The sequence below is a fragment of the Cnephaeus nilssonii genome, assembly GCF_951640355.1.
Source record: "Cnephaeus nilssonii genome assembly, chromosome: 5".
Taxonomy (NCBI): domain Eukaryota; kingdom Metazoa; phylum Chordata; class Mammalia; order Chiroptera; family Vespertilionidae; genus Cnephaeus; species Cnephaeus nilssonii.
Window position 1 is genome coordinate 71,246,379 of NC_137076.1, and position 18,561 is coordinate 71,264,939.

General features: G+C 58.0%; 1 protein-coding gene across 1 annotated transcript; it reads right to left on the reverse strand.

Annotated features, from left to right (window-relative positions):
- Positions 1–3,471: 3,471 nt before the first annotated feature.
- Positions 3,472–17,325, reverse strand: RGS14 (regulator of G protein signaling 14). The gene is made up of 15 exons (XM_079772961.1): positions 17,125–17,325; positions 10,080–10,101; positions 9,728–9,906; positions 9,309–9,401; positions 9,080–9,223; positions 8,400–8,543; positions 8,176–8,287; positions 7,747–7,859; positions 7,112–7,315; positions 5,265–5,341; positions 4,910–5,036; positions 4,716–4,797; positions 4,580–4,626; positions 4,386–4,500; positions 3,472–4,143 (listed from the first exon to the last, which is right to left on the reverse strand). Exons 1-15 carry the CDS (start codon positions 17,167–17,169, stop codon positions 3,941–3,943), a joined length of 1,707 nt encoding a protein of 568 aa, XP_079629087.1. The 5' UTR covers positions 17,170–17,325; the 3' UTR covers positions 3,472–3,940.
- Positions 17,326–18,561: the final 1,236 nt, after the last annotated feature.

Sequence of the window (18,561 nt, forward strand, 5' to 3'; positions counted from 1 at the left end):
TCAGCCCAGGGCTGCTGCAGAGGACATGCTGGAGGAGGGGTCACCGAGAGGATGGTGGCAGAGAATACGCCCGGCCAGCCAAAATGTGCCTCCAGGTGGTGCGTGAAGCCCGAAGGAAGACTTGGGTTTTATTATGGAGAAAGGGCTGGCAGGCCTGCAGGGACACAGAGGTGGCCTTGGGAAGGTCTTTCTGTTGATTTTTAAATTGCATCCTTTAAAAAAGTAAAGCTAGGCCCTGGCCGGTGTTGCTCTGTTGGCCAGTGCACCAAAGGATGGTGGGTTTGATTGCCGGTCAAGGGCATGTACCTGGGTTACAGGTTTGATCCCTAGCCCCCAGCCAGGTGCGTGCAGGAGGCAACCAATCAATGTTTCTCTCTCTCTCTCTCTCTCTCTCTCTCTCTCTCTCTCTCTCTCTCTCCCTGCCTCCTCCCTCCCTCCTACTCTCTCTAAAAATTGATGGGAAAAATATCCTTGGATGAGGGTTAACAACAACAAAATTTAAAGCTAAGGTGAAAATCTCCTTTGACCTCTAGCCCCTGTCAGTTTGACATGTATTCTTCTAGAACATTCCCTCTCCTTTCTGTACACTTACAAGTGCCTGTGTGGTTGTGGTTTATATAAAGATCTCATGCCATATGCATTGCTATTTTTTTAAAATGAATAATAACACATCTTGGAGAACTTTCCACATCAGGACACACTGTACTCGGTTCCTTACCTGCTGTGGCATTGCAGAGCATGGGTACACCACCAAGTATTGTTACCCTCCCCACCCACCACCCCCCCCACCATGCACATTTGGCTGTTTGCCAGTTTTCAGGTCATAAGCGATGGGATTCCTCATGCCCAGGAGTGAGTGACTCTTTAGTGGTACTGCTGGGGTCACACGGGTGTGGTTTTAATTGTTAGCAGAAATTCCCAAACTGCCTCCCAGAGCAGCCATATCAATGTCCCCTCCATGAAAGGGCCTGGCTCCCCAGCAGGAATTTCTTTAGCATCCAGGCCCTTCCTGGGGTGTGTCCCTGAGTCAGAGCCTGAGGGCTGGCTGGTCAAACTCCTTGCAGAATCCTGGGCTGGTCACTGCCCTTGCAGCTGGCAGCCGTGGTTTCATACCCACAGGGCTGTTTTGTTATGAGGACAAAAATGAGATAAAGGATGGAATGTGCCTAGCTGGGGGACCTTGGTAGATGTGAATTTCTCCCCCTGTAGGAGCCAACCTTCAGGAAGGCTCGTCCACCTGACTCACAGCCCCCTTTCTCATGAGGCAATCTCCTTGGTTCCTCAGCCTGACAGGCACATCACTGTCAGTGGGAGGTCTGCGGAAGGGTGGGCTTGGCCTGAGGATCTGCCAACTTTGAGAAGATACCCTGTCTGTGACCTCGTGCCCCCACCTCTCTATCCTGGGGCATGGAAGGGTGTCTCCTGCCACAGGGTGAAGCCTTGGGGCCCAGGAAGTGTGAGGGGTTCTGCAGCTGATCAGGGAAGGGACATGGGTTGTCTCCCTACCCACATCTTCAGCCACAGGCTGTGACCCTGGTGCTAAGCTGTCTGCTGCCCAGGATCCCCACTGCCCTGTTGTCCCTGCATCCTTTGCTGGGGACGATCCGAGGCTGTGGCATCATTTGTCAGCCCACTAGGCTAAGGGGATACAGAGGGGACAAAGAGGGATGAGGTCCCTGCCATTAAGGCACCTACATCATCTTGTCAGCAAATGAGTATACTAGTAAATAAGTAAATAAGGTTGTTACAGAGAGGGCTGAGTGCTGTGAAGGAAGAAAACTGGGTGATATGGTAGAGAATACCGTTGGGGAACACTTGGTATGTGATGTCTTCGTCCATTTGGGCTGCTAGAACAACTCGACCAGAGGCTGGGTGGCTTATAAACAACAGAACGTATTTCTCACAGTTGCAGAGGCTGGACGTCTGAGATCAGGGAGGCAGCATGGTTGGGGTCTGGTGAGAGCTCTCTTCAGGCTGCAGGTGGCCGTCTTCTCCATGTGTCCCTCACGTGGTGGGAGGGGTGAGGCAGCTCTCTGAGGTCTCTTATAAAGGCACTGACCCGCCCGCATATTAATCACCTTCCAAAGGCCCCACCTCCAAGCACCATCACACTGGGGGTTGGGATTTGAACATATGAATGTGGGGACACACACACACACACACACAGGCCACAGCGCGAGGTGACGAGGGACGGCTCCTCTGAGGTGTTTAAGACAAGAGCTTCAATGAAGCAGGACTCTGTGGTTGCAGATCTTAGAAACCCCAGTACAATCACAAGTAGACGCACATCCAAAGAATGAGTGTGTGGGCTTATCGCAGGAGGAAGTCTACAAGTGGCTAACTTCGAGCTTGCGGGAATGTAGGCATTTAGATAATTTTGTCAGGAATCTCCTTCCATCTCTCAGACCTGATCTCCTGTGTTGCCTTCATTTGTATGTAGGTTCTCTCCCTGCAGGTCCTTTCTACAAGTCCCCAGGAGATGGTAGAAAATGACCAGGGATTGGTGTTCTAACCAGATGAGAAATCATCCCTAAACTAAACTGACTGGCCAGGCCTGGGTCATGAGCTCATGCCAGCAGCTAGGGGTCAACACAGCCAAACAACATGGACTGAGGGGGCAGAGTGCTGAAGTCCCCTAAATAGGAAGGTTTGGCTTTGACTTCTGGAGAAAGCATAGTGGGCCAGCAACGCAACCCCCTCCCCATCTCTCCAGTGACGTGGTGGGGTGGTGGTGCTGCTGGAGCTCCCGGCAGAGGTGACAGGAAGTGCAAAGAGCTGGAGTGGGGATGAGAGCTCAGCCTGGTGAGGTGGTCAGGAGGGCCCCTCACACCTCAGATACCTTCTTGCAGCTCCTGTGCTCCCTTGCTTCCTCTGTCTCAGCACCAGGACTGGATCTGGCTTCTCTGCCTACAGGCTGGGGCCCTTCTTCTGGGAGGTCTTCCCTGCGTGGGGTTTCCCTGGCTGCCTGGGACAGGGAAGACCACCCAGCTAGAGCAGGCAAGGGGCAGGACCTGCCCCTGCAACAATGCCCAGTGTCCTCTACAAGGCCTTTAATGCATCCAAAGAAACCACAGCCATGTCTTCAGGGACCCTCAGTCCCATAAAGAAGCAGAAAGTGACTAGACACTAGTCAGATCAGAAACCAAGGAATAGTACGATCGTGCCTGGCAGAGGCACAGCTGCCCAGAGGGTCTTCCCCTTCCTCTCCCTCCCTCTTGAGTATCCTCTCTCTCTCTCTCTCTCTCTCTCTACCCCATACGCTGTACAGTCAAGAAGAGAAGTTCTGATAACAGGAAGTCAGGGGTCACTCCGGGCACTGTGACCTTGATGACAGATGCATTGTGGTTTGGGGGGTGCAATGTGGTTTGGGGGGGTGGAGTACAGGGTATACAAGGAACACACCTCAAGGCAGAATAATAATAATTATTATATAACAATATTATACATCCAGGACAAACCTAGCTGCCCCAACCCAAATGCAAAATCTGTATACCCAGTAGAGTCCGGTGGCTAGACGGAGGGGCTGCCCACCTGCCCCCCCAGGCCTTACTCATACTGGCTCCCTGAGGAGGGGCCTGCCCCTCCTCCTGTTCCCTGATGAAGCTTGGCACAGGGTGGGGAGGCTGGCACTGCCAACACCGCCCCTCTGTGATGGGCATGCCTGCACAGGGTAGAGAAAGAAAGGAGGGGAGCCCCACCTCCCCCCAGTGGCCTGGCTGCAAGGGATGGAGGGGCAAGCCTGTGAGGGACCAAGGGGTGGTAGCTGTGGGGTGTGGCTACTCAGAGCCCCTCTCCAAACCCTCCTGGCTCCTCCTTCGGGCCTGCCCGTGGCAGGAAGGGGCCAGGGACACTCACAGCACAGACACGGCATGCAGCGCGGGACCATGGCATGCTTGGCCCGCCAGGTGCCATGCGGCCAGCCTGGACTGTTGGACAGCTGTCAGAGGGCAGAGTGGGCAGTGGAGTCCAAGGGGCCCCTCTTGGGCCGGGCTGGTGATTCAGTCTGTGGTGGGGCCTCCTGGGAGCCGGGCCCGTGGGCAGGCAGCTGCAGGAACTCCGGGAGCACCAGGTCCTCTTTGCGCAGAAGGCCCCTCTGGTCGTGGGCCCCGCTGCTTTGTACCCGGTTCAGCAGCTCCACCAGGCCTGGGGGTGCCACAGAGTCAGGGCCCACCCACACGGACCTGCACACACTATTCCACCACAGTCCTACTGCCCACACCGTGGCCACAGCCTCCTGCCCCCTGCCCCCTGTCCCCTCTGGCCCCCTGGCCCTGCCCTGCTGGTCCTCCAACCTCCTGTTCCAGCTCAAATGCCATTTGGTCCCCTGATGCCATCTCAATGGTCCCAACTCCACTGGTCCCCAGCTCCCACCATCCCCACGGTACCTTCAATGTCACAGGTCTGTCGCTTCCCAGTGACACTGCTGGGAGCCTCGGCCAGGGAGTTGAGCGGCAGTGGAGGGAGAGGGATGCCCTTGTCCTGGGTTCCAGGTGGGGTGCGCTGCGGGAACGTGAGGTCAGAACCACAACCAGGAGGGGAGGTGTGGTGGGCAAGAGCGGGAACTCCGCCTCTCGCTCACCTGGCTTCGGCGGGGATAGGTGTCGCCAGCTTCGGAAATCTTCACACCTGTGGCAGAGAGAGCCACCTTTTGTGTTCACCTCCCGCCTGGAGCCCCCTTACTCCCGGGGACCACACCTGAGGCCAACATTCCCTACCTGGGAGAGTGTCCAACACCAGTCTCTGGGCCGCCACCGAGCTCACTAGTTTCCCCAGATCCAGCGGCTGCTTCTCGCCTGGCTGCGGGGTCAGGTCAGCAGCCCGCAGGACAGGCAGCCCGCTTCCCGCCGCCCTGCCCCTGCCCCAGCCCCGCAGCCCCGCAGCCCCGCAGCCCCGCAGCCCCGCTGCTCACCCGGCGCAGCTCGATCTGGTGTGCGCTCAGGCAGTGCTTCGCTAGGATGGGCTGCAGCGCCTCCTGCAGCCGCTTGGTGGGTTTGGCCGAGATCAGCACCACGCGCTGCAGCGCCGCCAACTCCAGCCTGCACGGGACCCTCGGGCTGCGGAAGGGCGGAGCGCCGGCCCCGCCTCTCCTCCCGACCCACACCCGCCCGCCCCGGGAGGAGGCGGAGCCTGAGCCGGGAGACGAGCCTGCTCGCCGGTGGGGACTTAGCCCCGGGAGAGGTGTTAGCACCAGGGGAAGGGCCTGCAGGGAAGAACAGTGGCTTGAACACCGACCCCAACCCAGGCCTCGCGGGAGGGGCACTCACTGGAAGGTGATCCTGTTTTCCAGCCTCACTTCCTGGTCCGCCAGCACGGTGCAGTCCTGATCCAGGACCAGGGCCTTCTGCAGACGCCAGGCAGGGTCTGAGTCCTCCCCGCACCCCTTGTGATCCCCGCTGCCCCAGGGAACCACCTACACCTCTTTAGGGGCTGCCCTAAAGTTTAGAGGGAAGGGCGGATGGGCAGGTGAGAGGTACAGATGAGGATGCGTTAGAAACGTGGCTGGAGGTGGAGTCTGGTATGGCCAAGGCCAGGGAGAAGGGTGGCAAGAATGCTGGACAGATTGCAAAAGGAAGGGCGTTATGGGAAACCTGGGAGGTAGAAGGGAGTGGGGGGAGGCACGAAATGGTAATGGTAATGGGGTTGCTTGGGCAAGAGGCAGGCTTAGGCCCTAGATCACAGGCGCCTCTTCCTGGTCCAGGACAGGGTCTGCCTCCTGGACAGCTGCCCCCTGTCCCTCAGGCATGTGAATCCCACCCAGACCAGTGGCCGCATTTCCTCCTTCCACACCCGCCTGTGGGCAGCTGTCCAGGCCTTGTCCCTTTTTGGGCATTTGTCCACTTCTCTCCATCCCCACCTATTAAGGACACTTCCTGTGTCCTCACTGCAAAAAGGGCTCTTCCCCCATGTCTGCTGTGAGGACTGGAGGATGGGAAGTGTCTGGCACAGTGCCTGGCACACAGTAGGTCCATAAACAGTAGCTGCAGTGATTACTGCTCCCAGAGGCTCTGCTGCCTGTACCAGCCCAGGGCAGGGCGGCAGCTCCCTCACCGTGGCCCTGTGCTGTGCTGCCGGGGCAGGTGGAGTGTGGGCGGTGGAGTTATATTTAGCAGACGTGAAAGTCCGTCTGGGCTGTGGAGGCTGCTCTGGAGGCTGGAGAGAATGAGCAGAGCTCTTCCCCCCCTGCCCTCACACTCCCACGCTCTGAGCCCCTGAACATGCCCTGAACTTCTTACCCACCTCCAGGCCTTCACTCCCCCCACAGCTCCTCCTCCTCCTCCTCCTCCTCCTCAACTGCTGCCTCCCCCAGGAAGCCTTCCTGCAACCAACCAGGAATGCCTACCTCACCCCAGAAACCCCCGGGAGGTTCCACTCCTCCTCCCTGATCACATCCTGTCTGGCTCACCCCCAGCCAGTGGACCTGGAGGACAGAGCTTAGGCCCAGGGCCCTCCGCCCACCCAGCTGGCAGGGCCCGAAGCCTTATCTCCTGGGTGAATGAAATCCCGACCGGTCTGGGATGCAGCAGTCTTACTTTAGGTCCCCCCTTCCTGGAAGCCTTACTTTAAAGTGAGTTTTCCCCTAGACCCCTCTTTAAAGCTATGCTAGTTTGCACCGAAAGGAACGTTTTCATACGTTAGGTGCAGTTGGGTGCTCCTAGTAGCAGAGGAGGAGAGGGTTCCCCCAAATGGTCATTTCAGGGATGGGCAGTCTGAGCTGGGAGTGCCGCCGGAAAACCTTCCTCCAGCAGCAGGCCTTCTCCCCACTGGACATCCCAGAACCCACCCGAGTGAGGAGGATGGGTGAAGCTGGAAAGCGGGATGGGCTGGGGGGTGGGGGGACAGGGGTAGGATTTTTGGAGGTTGAGAGTGGATATCTGAGTTTAAGTGAGGAGTTGGTTGTGAGTTGATTTGGAGTTGGGCATGAGACTGGGGTAGGGTGGGTAGGGGCTGGAGTTAGGAAGGGGGTGAGGATATGGGATGGAATTCGAATTAGTGGTCCAGGGGATTAGGAATGGCAATGGGGTTGAGGTCATAGCCGAGCAGAGAGACAGGAATGGGGCTGGGATCAGGATCAGGAAGGGAGTTAGAGTTGGGGACCAGGCCAAGTTCGCACCTGCTCGTTGCCCACCAGGTAGACCTTGATGTCAGGTAGAGAGAGCCCTCGTTTCTCACAGATGCCTGCCATCATGGCCCGGATGGTGAGGCCAGGTCGGGCCAGGACCAAGGAGGCTGTGCCATCAGGCAGGTACACGCAGCAGTACCGCCCCGGCCGGCTTTCACTCTCACCTTCTGAGCTCCCAAGGCTCTTCCGATGGCACTAATTCAGGGCAGGAGTGGTGAGGAGGCCATGTGCACACATTCAAGGACATGCGGACAGGTACACAGACAGGTAAGCTCACTGGGACACACACATGCACACATACCCCCCCCCCCCCCAAGAGCACACCTGTCCTCTTACAGGAACACATATACTGTATGCTCAACTAGGCACATGGGCACCCAGAGGCAGGTCCACCCACTGCTCCCCGCCCCCCAACACCCACACACACATACTGTGTACATCTGGGCATGCACATTGGCTGAAGAGGAGGTGCGCCCATGCTATGCATGGGCCCCAATATGGTGAGGACAGGTAGAAAGTAAGGAGATGGAGGGGCTGGCTGCGGGAGCGAGCTGGTGACTAGGAATGATGGTGGCCACACAAAGTGGCCCTAGCCCGCACCTTGTCTCCCCCAGCAGGATGCTTACCTCAGATTTGCTGTTGAGGAAGGCAAGGAAGCCCAGGTCCAGACTGGCGGAGGAGTTGAGGGAGCCCTGGCCCTCTTGTCGCAAGGCCGAATTTGCTGCTGTGCCCGACAGTTCTAGGGGAGAGGGAGCCATAAGCAGGGCGTCCCGCTGCTGAGGCCTGTGCCCTGCCAGAGGACCCCGTTGGGGCCCTTTGCATGGGTCTTACGTGGTTTGGGTTCCTGCAAGCATCGCTCCTGAGGGGGCTCCCCAGACTTTTGGTGTCTAGCCTGGGAACCAAACCACCTGGGGAACGTGGTGGCCACCGGGACCGGCATTTATTTCGGTTTTCACGAACGTACAGACGGTGGGACAAGCAGGAGGAAGAGGGCATTCCCAAGGCTTGCCTAAACTCCCGCCCCCACGTGCTCTGAGGCCAGCGCCAGCTCTCACCCCTGCGGAAGGACTTGCGGAGCGGGTGGCCCCCAGGGCCCTCAGCCGGCGGCAGCTGCCCCAACTCCTCCACACCCAGCGGCAGCGAGTTCCCGGGCTTCAGCTTGGGCTTCTGCAGGTACAGGGAGGCACTGGCACCGGGCCGGTCCCTAGCCCGCAGGCAGACCCCGAGCACCCCGCAGATCTGCACCGGGCCCCCTGCCCCCCTAGCCCATCGTCCGCACCTTCCTGGTGGCGTCGGGGCTGCCGAGGCGCAAGGAGCCAGGTTCCCGTAGGGGGCGCCCCTGGGCCTCCGCCAGGAGGCACTCGCGGTACAGGGGGGACTTGACAAAGCGCGCGTAGCTGTCGAACTTCATCAAGTTGAAGATCTACGGCGACAGGCGCCCCGACCGTGAGCTCGCGTCCCAGGCCGGGCTCCCGGAGCCCTTCCCACCCACCGCCAAGGCCCAGGCCCCGCCCCTGCCCTTGGCCCCGCTCACCTCTCAACTCAGCTCCGCCCCTGGCCCCCTCCTTCAGCACAGCCTCAGGTTCCTACCTCCGAACAGCGCCCGGCCCTTGTCCCCAAGCCCACACCCAAATTTCCCCTCCCCACCCCTCATCCCCTACCAGGGGTCGGCAAACTCATTAGTCAGCAGAGCCAAATATCAACAGTACAACGATTGAAATTTCTTTTGAGAGCCAAATTTTTAAACTTAAACTTCTTCTAATGCCAGTTCTTCAAAATAGACTCGCCCAGGCCGTGGTATTTTGTGGAAGAGCCACACTCAAGAGGCCAAAGAGCCGCATGTGGCTCGCGAGCCGCAGTTTGCCCACCACGGCCTACCCTCCGCCGTTCAGGCTCCGCCCCTGGATCTGGCCCCGCCTCTTCTGCACTGTGGTCCCTTCCGAGGCCACGCCCTCTCACCTGAAGCTGCTGCGCCCGGAACATGTCCGGTCGCGGCTCAGCCAGCACCTCCTCACCGACCCAGGCCTGCCGGTCGATGTTCACGGGGCTCGTCGCCTGGCTGGACAGGAACTCCTGGTAGATGTTGCGGGCCTCCTGAGCTAGCTGGGGCAGGCGGGGCAGGGAAAGGTCAGGGGCGCCGCCCAGGCCCTGGTCCCACCTCTCTGCCTCAGCTCCCCCTTCCCCCCACCTGCTGGGTGTCGCTGGCAGGGATCTGCTGGAAGCGCTCGCAGGCCTTCCAGAAAGTCAGGTTCTCGGCACTGAACTCCTTCTTCAGGAACTCCTGGGGCGGGTAGCGAAGGGTCAGAGACCCAGTCAGGGGAGGTGGTTGGTCAAAGAGCTTGGGATAGAGACTCAGGGCTAAGAGGCCAAGCCAGCCCGACAGTGCCAGACAAACAGATGGGGCCAGATTCAGAGCCCAGAGAAAAGGAGAGGCGGAGACAAGGACCGAGAGAAGCCAAGTGCCGGGCTGGGAGAGGAGGAAAAGGGGCCAAAGCAAAGCCGGGGAAGAGGCAGCGGACAGAGGCGTCCCACTGGCCAGCCTGAAGCGCTGTCCGTGCTCCCAGCCCCACTTGCCATCCACCCTCCCTATCCCGCCCCAGCGATTACGGTGAAGTAAGCCAGGCCCAGCGGGTCCTGCAACAGCCGCTCGAAGGACAGGCCCCAGCTGGCCACAGGCTGCTCCTCCGTGGGGAAGGGGCTGCTGGGGCCGCTGGGGAGGCTGTGGATGCTGAGGGAGCTGCCTCGGCCCTCGCTGTGCTCCTGGGGTCCCACCGTGCTGCTCAGCTCTGCAGGGGGATAGACAAGTGGGTGTGAGCTTTGCAGCCTTCCCCTTGGCCCGACCCCATCTGCAGATACTTTCCCCGGAAAAGATAGCAAGTGGCAGGGGTATCCCACCCCATTTTCACACACACCCCACCCCACCCCCAGCCAGGTTTCCTCCGCGTGCCCTGTCACTTACCTCCATCGGAGACAGCCAAAACCTACAAGAGATCCGAGGTAGAAAATCAGAGTGCAGCCCAGGATGGATTCTCAAAGAACAGTCCTGGGACCAGTCCCCAGACTGGAGCTGTGTTCTCTTCTGCCGGGAGGACCGTGCTGGGCATTCCCAGCCAGCCCACTGCTTGTCAAGGCTTTGCTTAGGCGGTCCCCAGGTCCCCTCCATCACGTGTCCCTTCCCTGTGTGCTGGGGTCCTCCCGGTGCCCCTGGCTCCCGCCGGCGCCTGCTGGGTAAGCCCAGGTGTATAGCATGGTGGGTAGACTTTGAGTCCCGGTATGCCTTTGGGCAAGTTACTTGTTTGTCTCCATCTGCTATTAGGGGATGATGATAATAATAGTAACTTACTTCCTGGGGCTGTTGTGAGGATCAAATCAGTTTAAGGTATTTGCAGCCTGGGGAACAGTGGCCAGCATGCTGTAAGTGCTAAGTCAATGTTGTCTTTGAGGAAGGAGAGGTGCCTCTAAAGCTGAGGATTTCTTTGTAGCAGCTGTTTCCTTTTGGGGGCCAGGGTCTCCCTTGTGTCCCTCCCACCTTGGGCAGGGCACGGGAAGCTATTGTATAGAACAGAGCAGTGGTCCTCAAACTTCAGTGTGCTTTAGAAAGACCGGGAGGGCTCCACCTCCAGTGATTCAAGTTCAGTAGGTCCAGGATGGGGCCATTGCTAGCAAGCTCCTGGGTGATGCGGACACTGCTGGCCCATGGACCCCACTGTGAATAGCAGTGCTGTAGAGACCCACTCCATCCCCCTCCTTCCCTCCACACACAACTCCAACTTCTCTGGGAATCCCAATCATTAGTGGAACAGGAAAACCCTCCTTTCAAAATGTCTCTTGCTTGGTCTTCCTACCTTCCTAGCAGCTCCTCCAGCTTCCTCATCATCTCCTACCCATGAAACGTGGCCGCTACCCCTCCCTTACTCTGTCCTGGGCCCTTTCTTCCACCCACATATCCCCAGCTCCAAACACACATAGCCAACTTCCTGCTAACATCTCCGCCCAATGTCCCACACGCGCTTCAAATTCATCCGGTCCCAAATGGAAGCCACCTCTGCCACCAGCACAGCAGGGCACCCAACCAGTTTCCCTGCATCCTGCCTTTCTTCTCATCACCTGAGCTCCCAACATCAGGGCTTGAGTCATCCCCAATTTCCCCCACCCTCTCACCTCCTACATTTTCACGAGGCCCTGAAACGGGAGCTTCCACCGCCTGTGCCTTCTTCCCATCCCCCCTGGAAACAAGTCTGCAAAGACCCCTCCCCCAGGAAGCCTCCCCCCCCCCCCCCCGCCTCCCTCTCTGGCTGCAGTCTCCCTCTCTGCGCCCCCTGGCACCTGGGGCCCTCAGGTCACAGACTGGCCTGCACATATAGGACATTACTGATATCTTAGTCCTCAAAATGTTTTTTCCTTTTCTTTTAAGTTTGAAGTGGTTTCCCACATTTAAAAATCAGGAGTTTTGCCCTGGCCAAGGTGGCTCAGTTGGTTGGGCGTCCTCCTGTGCACCAAAAGGTTGCCAGTTCAATTCCTGGTCAGGACACATGCCTGGGTTTGGGGCTCTATCCCCTATAGGGAGCATGCAGGAGGCAGTCAATTAATGTCTCTCTCTCTCCCCCTCTCCCTCTCCAAAATCAATAAAAATATTTTTAAAAATCAGGAGTTTTACAGAAAACCCCAGCTGTCGATCTCCCGTTTAAGACTGTAATGCCCCAGCTACCCTGAGTCCTTCCAGCATGGCAACCTTGGCTGGCACTGAGCAGCAGCCAGTGTCAAAAACACACACAACCCATTTGGCTCAGTGGATAGAGTGTCAGGCTGCGGACTGAAGGGTCCTGGTTTCGAGTCCAGTCAAGGGCACATGCCCAGGTTGCATGCTCAGTCCCCAATAGGGCGCATGCAGGAGGCAGCCTACCAATGATTCTCATCATCGATGTTTCTATCTTCCTCTCCCTCTCCCTCTCTGAAATCAGTTAATAAAAGAAGGAGCTCAGGCTCTCCTCGGGTCCCTGGGGCCAGTTTGATGTGTTTATGTTGCTTATGGAAGCAGGTGCTGCCCCAGACTGTGTGAGTTTAAATCTGTGCTGTGTGACTTGGACAGGGTACCTCACCTCTCTGTGCCTCAGTTTCTTCTTCTATACAAATGGAGCACATAAAGGTCCTGACTTCGAAGGGTTGCTGTGATTAAATAAGCTAAATATATACAAAGAATGCAGGACACTATCTGGCATGTATAAATAATATTGACAACAACATTATTGTTGTTGTTGTATTAGTCTTGGTGTCTGACCCTGCTCCCACTTTCAAGTTTGTGAGCCCTGCCACAGAGGAGAGAGCACTGATTCAAATCCCAGCCCTGCCCTTTTCTGGTTTCATAACCGTGGTCTCCTCCCGGAGCCTCCTTCCCACCAGGAGCACTAGGATCAGATATTGCGGAGGAGGGAAAGTTTCCGCAGGGCATGGCTGGGCCTGGAATCGGTTCCCAGCGCACCCCGCCCAGCCCTCACCCTCCTGCCGCTGCTCTGTCCCATCTAACGGCTTCATCTGAGTCATCTCCCGCAGCTGCAGGAGAAAGTCCGAGCTGCTGGGATGTGTGCGGATGACACGTCCCTTCCAGCCTGCTCCTTCCCTTCCTGGCACCTGCCTGCCCAGGCTGCTCTGCAGCTGTTCCCAGCCTCATCGCCACTGTCAGAGCCCTCCCCGCAGGTCTCTGGGCACCATCCTGACTCCCCCACCCCTCCAGGGGTGCCATGTGGTCCTGCCTCCTCCGGTACCCACTGGCCTCCTCTGGCCTGCCCTCCAACCTGGGCAGAGCCCCCATGATTGCAGGGGCCAGGCCAGGGCCTCAGAGAGGGCCATGGTTCCCACACCAGAGCCAGCCCTCACTCCTGTTTTGTTTGCTTCTTTGCATTGAGTTGAATTGGTTTTCTGTGTCTTTAGGTGGAGCCAGCTCCCAGATCCTCCGCAGGCCACACTCCCTGCCCTGGGAGGCCGAGCAGGTGCTGAGTTACAGCTGAAGCCCTGCCGGGCCTGGCGAATGAACCCCCTCAGCCTCCCTCTTTCCCCTCCCTCACCTCCACCCTGCACTTTATCAAACCTTTCCCCTCACCCCTACAGACCCCTGCTTCCCGCTTTGCTCTTTCCCCTGCCTGGTATCTTCTCCTGCTCCCCTACCCAACAGCTCTCCAGTCTCTGCCCACTGACATCAGTCTTCCCCAAATACCAGCTGCCCGAACCCCCCTGCCCACCCAGCTTCTACCCACCCATTTCTGGGCCTCTCTCCCTTATCAGTCTGGTAGCATCCAGGGCGCAGGCCTGGGTTATAGGAGGGAACCAACCTGAACCCCATTCCACGAAGACCCTTCCTTGCCCCAGTGCTTCCAAGTAGCCCTCCTCTGCTCCCCCCAGGTGGCCCCAGCACCCCCTCCCCCACCAGGGATGCTCCACTATGAACACCCCATCTCTGAAGCCTGCAGTTCACCTTCCTGAACCCCTCTTGCCCTACTGGTTGTTGATCTTTGTGGTTGAGGTCGAGGCAGGATAGGGATGGAGATGCAGAGGTGAGAGGGGGTGGAGATGGAGTCCAGTTCCAGTTCCACTATTCTGGGGCAAGTAACTTCCCTTCTCTGGGCCTCAGTTTCCCCCTGGGTAGCATGTGGCTCAGCATTCCCAACCTGCTGGGGCTGCTGGGAAGGGCAAACGAGGCCCGTATGTGAAAGCTGCCGGCCTGTGGTGGTCAGGGCTCCGCTGACATGCTGATGCCCCGGCTCCTACCTGCCTAGGCTCCCAGGCCTGGGGAAATGGCGCTGAGCAGGGCTGGCCTGGCCCCACCCGGCCTGCCTGAGGAGAAGTGGTGAGTGAATGGGGAGAAAAGGGGAAGAGAGGATGAGGAAGGGTGTGGTGGCCAGTGGCATCCCCAACCCATGGTCGGGCCTCCGTCTGCCACACTTTTTCTTAGGAAATGGACCCTGGGGGAGGCGCTGGACTCTGAGAACACTGAGGTGAGGGTGGCCCCATTTCCTGAGCTCCCATGTGTGACAGGCACTCTCTGACAGTCCGTGTCCTTGCTCTCACGCCATCCTCACATCCTGATCCTCTGCGGCAGCGATTATTGCTCCCATCTCACAGGGGAGGAAACCTAGGCCCCAAGAAGTCACATGGCTGCAAGGTGGCCGAGCTGAAATGGGAACCCACGTGTGCCTGACTCTGGAGTCTGAGGTCTCCCCTCCACTAAGTTGCCTCCCAGGCTGGAAAGGAGACATCCCAGGGGAGCTGGGAGGCCCAGGGCCTCAGCCCTTGGGCCACAGGTAGGCAAGGTCAGTTGGGGGTATAGAGCCTAGTGGCTCCTCATGAACCCTGACCCCTGGAGAGGTCAGACCTCAAAGGGAGGGTCAATTTACTGAGTGTCTTCTGTGCTGGGCACTCTGTACCATCATCTCATTTCATTCTAACTTGAGGAAACAGAGGCCCAGAGATACCCACAGAGAACCCTAGGAGCCTGGCCCCTTCAGTCTGAGGCAGCCCTGTGGAGCTGGCCCCAGACTTGGCCCCTCGGTAAGGCCACCTGTCACTCAGGGCCTGGCCCTGAGATGGATGGTCCAGAGGGAGAGTGGGCTGTGCCTTGCAGGTCTCCTTGTAGGGTGGGGACGGTTAACCAGGCCTCTGGAGACTGACAGACACAATAACCACCCCTCCCCAGGGTTTCCCACATCTGGACCTTTCTCCAGGCCACGCCCTCCGCCCGCGGGCGCATCCTTTTAGGATGCCTTCCATGCCACAGTGCACCACGGGAGGGAAGAGGTTAGCTCTCCCTCCCCAGGCCCCCCTCTAGCCTTCTCCATCCCTGACCAGTGCTCTTCCCCAAACCTGAATTGTATTCTGGTGTTTGTGCTCATGTCTTTGGTGTCTTGCCAGACTGGGAGCTGCTTGAGGGCAGGGGACAGGCTGATGGGCCCGGGGCAGGAGTGCCTGGGGCAGAGGTGGCACGGAGCAGGCCCTAAGGAGGGTGAATGAAGGAGAGAACAGACGAAGTGGCGGTTGGAGCCGTGTGAAGACATCTCTGGGAAGGGGGCTGAGAGTCATCTCTCAGTGACAGGTTTCCCTGGCAATTGCCTGACATGCTGAGTGGCAGAAAGACAAGGCTGACGGATAAAATCGCCTCTGCAGGGAATGATGGCGGGTGGGGTGGCAGCTGGGGAAGGAGGGGGAGGACAGAGCCAAGCAGTTTGGGGAGGCAAAGGAGCCCCGGCATTGAGTCAGACTAGCCGGGTTCAAATGCAGGCCCTTCTATCGGCCAGCTGCCCTCAGGAAGTCATTTATTCCTCTGAGCCTCTATCTGGAGGTAATTCATGGAAGGAGCCAGATACCTAGCTCACAGGTGCCTCTCTATGCTCATCCCTGCTGCAGATGCCAATACATGTCTGTCTCTCCCTGTTTTAGCTGAACATGGCCTCAGAAAGCTCTCGATGACCCGCAAGTGGGCAATGTGTGGCCCTCGGGACGCCCGAGGCGGCACAGAACATTCAGAACGGGCCCAGGAAGGGCAAAGAGAAACCTGTGTGCCAGTTGCTGAGAGGAAAGCCTGTGGGCTTGTTGAGGCGGGGCGCATAGCGTGGGTGCCCTCCTTGCTCTCGATGACTTTGGGCAGAGCAGACATCGTGATGAGGGAAGGGTAGAGGTAAAGTCTGTCTCCGGGCTCTGCAGCTGCCGTCTGGGGTGGGCATGGGGGTGGGCACGGTCCCCCTTGGCCTGGACACCCAAGTGTCATGCCTCCAGGGTAGGAGTGCGAGGCCCCTGGGTTCTTGAACTTCCATTAAGCTTGAGGGTAGAAGCAGTGAGGTGGACGACTAGGCTAACTTGGAGGGATCTGCCTCTCTCCTCCACAGCTAGCCTGGGGCTGGGCAATAAACAGATGCTGGAGGAAGGAGAGATGGAAACAGATCTTGAGAATTAGGAGGCAGCAGTGTGTTTGGGGGCGGCTCAGTTTCCTGATGAGGCCGGGGATCCTTGACGAGGGGCTGATAATGAAGGGGTGGGATTGGGCTGACATTTATGGAGCCCTCATAATGGGTCCGGGGCCTCATAGTCTCCTTCCACTTAATCATCTCAACAAGCCTTTGATATCTGTTCTATTCTCATTTTACAGATGAAGAAACGGAGGGTCAGAGGGGACCTCCTAGTAAGGCAGAATGGAGCCCAGGTTTCCAGACCCAGCGGCTTTGTTCCGTAATACTAGGCTGAGGCCTGGTGAGGGGCTAGGCCACAGGCTGGCCTTTCTGGAGTTGTTAGGAGGGACGAGGAATCTGCCAAGTGGGCTGGTATTCTAGGAGAGAAGGGAGGCCCAGCACAGTCTGCCCCACCTGCTGCAGGAATATAGAAGCTGCACCTTCAAGGGCAGCTCTGACCCAGAGGCCAAGCAGCCAGGGAGAGGGTTTAGGGGGTGGGGCAGCAGCAACAGCCAGGGCATCCTACAGCCCAGCTACCTCTACCCTTCCTGGTAGCCCCGGAACAGAACAGACAAGCTGCACCCTTCCCAGGCTACCCAAGGACTGCCAGTGCTGGCAGGAAGCCTCTGGAATAGGTCCAGCTGCAGGGCAGTGACCCAGTGCAGGCTGCCCCTTACTTGACCTTTGGCATCAGAACATGGGGTGAGGAGGGGAGGGCTGAGGCTAAATGAGGTGTGGGGGCTTGGGCCACCATGGGGTGTGCAGGGGCCAAGGGGCATGCCAAGTGTCCCTGCTACCTTGGGAAGCAGGCAGCTCCAGATGGTGCCAAAGCAGCAGGAGAGGGAGCAGTAGGGGCTGGACCCAGAGCCTGTGACCAGGTCCCCAGCAGGCCAATCTGGAAGGTGCTGGGGTGAGGGCACCAGGTCCCACCACCTGCTATCTGTACCCAACTTTTCCCACCCACAAGCAGCCTGCAGGCTCTTCTTGCCCAGCCCTGCCTGGTGAGCTCCTGGGCTCCACCCTGGGTGTGCCCGCCCCTCCCCAAGAGCCTGGCCTGGAGCCTACACTCACCATGCGCCCGTTGGGGACGCCCAGGTGCTTGGGCTTCCCTGGCATGCCTCTGCTGTTCACCGGTCCCCGCCTCGGGGGGTACCCACCATGGGGACTGTGGGCAGCGCCGCAGGCAGAGCTTGCAGGGCGGCAGGCAGGCGGCGGAGAGAGCCCAGCTCCGCTCCTGTGGGCCCTCACATCCTGAAAGACCAGCTCACTACCTCTTTTCTCTGCCACAGGAAGTGTCTCTATAGAAACGGAACCACAGAAAAAAAGCAAGGTCTAAGAGAGCGAACAGCCTCTTCCTACACACACACACACACACACACACGCACACACACACACATTTACGTGCACACACATGCCACCAACACAACCTTGCAGCGCCCCACACAGGCACCAACACACGCAGAGGCTTCTGTGTGCCCAGGGAGGAGTTCAGCCTGGTCTGACCTGCCCAGGGAGCTCCAAGGTCATGCCTGGGCACACGGAAGTGCAGGCTCACACACCTAGGCAACTCTGGACACCCTGGCAGGGGCTTCCATGGGCTTGTGTACATGTGCGCCGTGTATCCACACGTAGACTTTACTCAGCACACACTTACCTCACACCCGCTGTGTGCTGGGCTTGTGCACATTCAGCACACCTCCTCCAGGCAGCTGTGCCCAGACACTTCTCAGGCAGGTGCCTAATTGTGCAGACAGATGGACACCTTGCATGCATGGTCATGCACATACAGATCATTCAGGTGTGCCTGTCTATAAACACACAGGCTCTCCCTCATAAGGACCACCTGGTGTTCAGTCATATGTATGCACAGTCCTGTGGACAGGTACATGTCACCTGCACATAGGCATGTGTAAGCCCACGCTCGCCCATCTGGGCAGGGACATGGATCAGGTGAATCTGGACTCAAAGACACACGTGCATTCACACTTACCTTGCTCACATACAAATCCCCCCCACCTCAGTAGAGCCCTGTCAACTGAAGAGTGCCACCCTGCCCTCTCAGCCTGGCCCAGTTCCAGATGAACTTGGACCCTTTAGCCAGAATCCTCAGTTTGCCTCTTTCTTAAACATGCATGTACCCACTACTTTAAGTATGGACTTAGAGCCCTTAATTTATCCATTACTCCAGTTTGGGCCCCCCTCTCTAAAGGAAAAGGTGACACCCCTTTTTTTCATATTCTACCCTCTACACCCTGCCCCTTTCTAGACGTGTGACCTGAAACCTTCGGTGGCAGAAACTAAGTCTTTCTTTACCACAAATTCACGTTCTTTACTTCCTGGAAACATGGCTAAACTTTAATTTCCCAGGCTCCCTTTCTGTAAGGTATGGCCACGTGACTAGCTCCCACCAATTGAATATGAGTGGAATGATGTGTGCTGTTTCTGGACCAAGGCTTTGAAGTAGTATATGCTCTCCACATTCTCTTTTCCCTTTAGTTGGCTGGATAT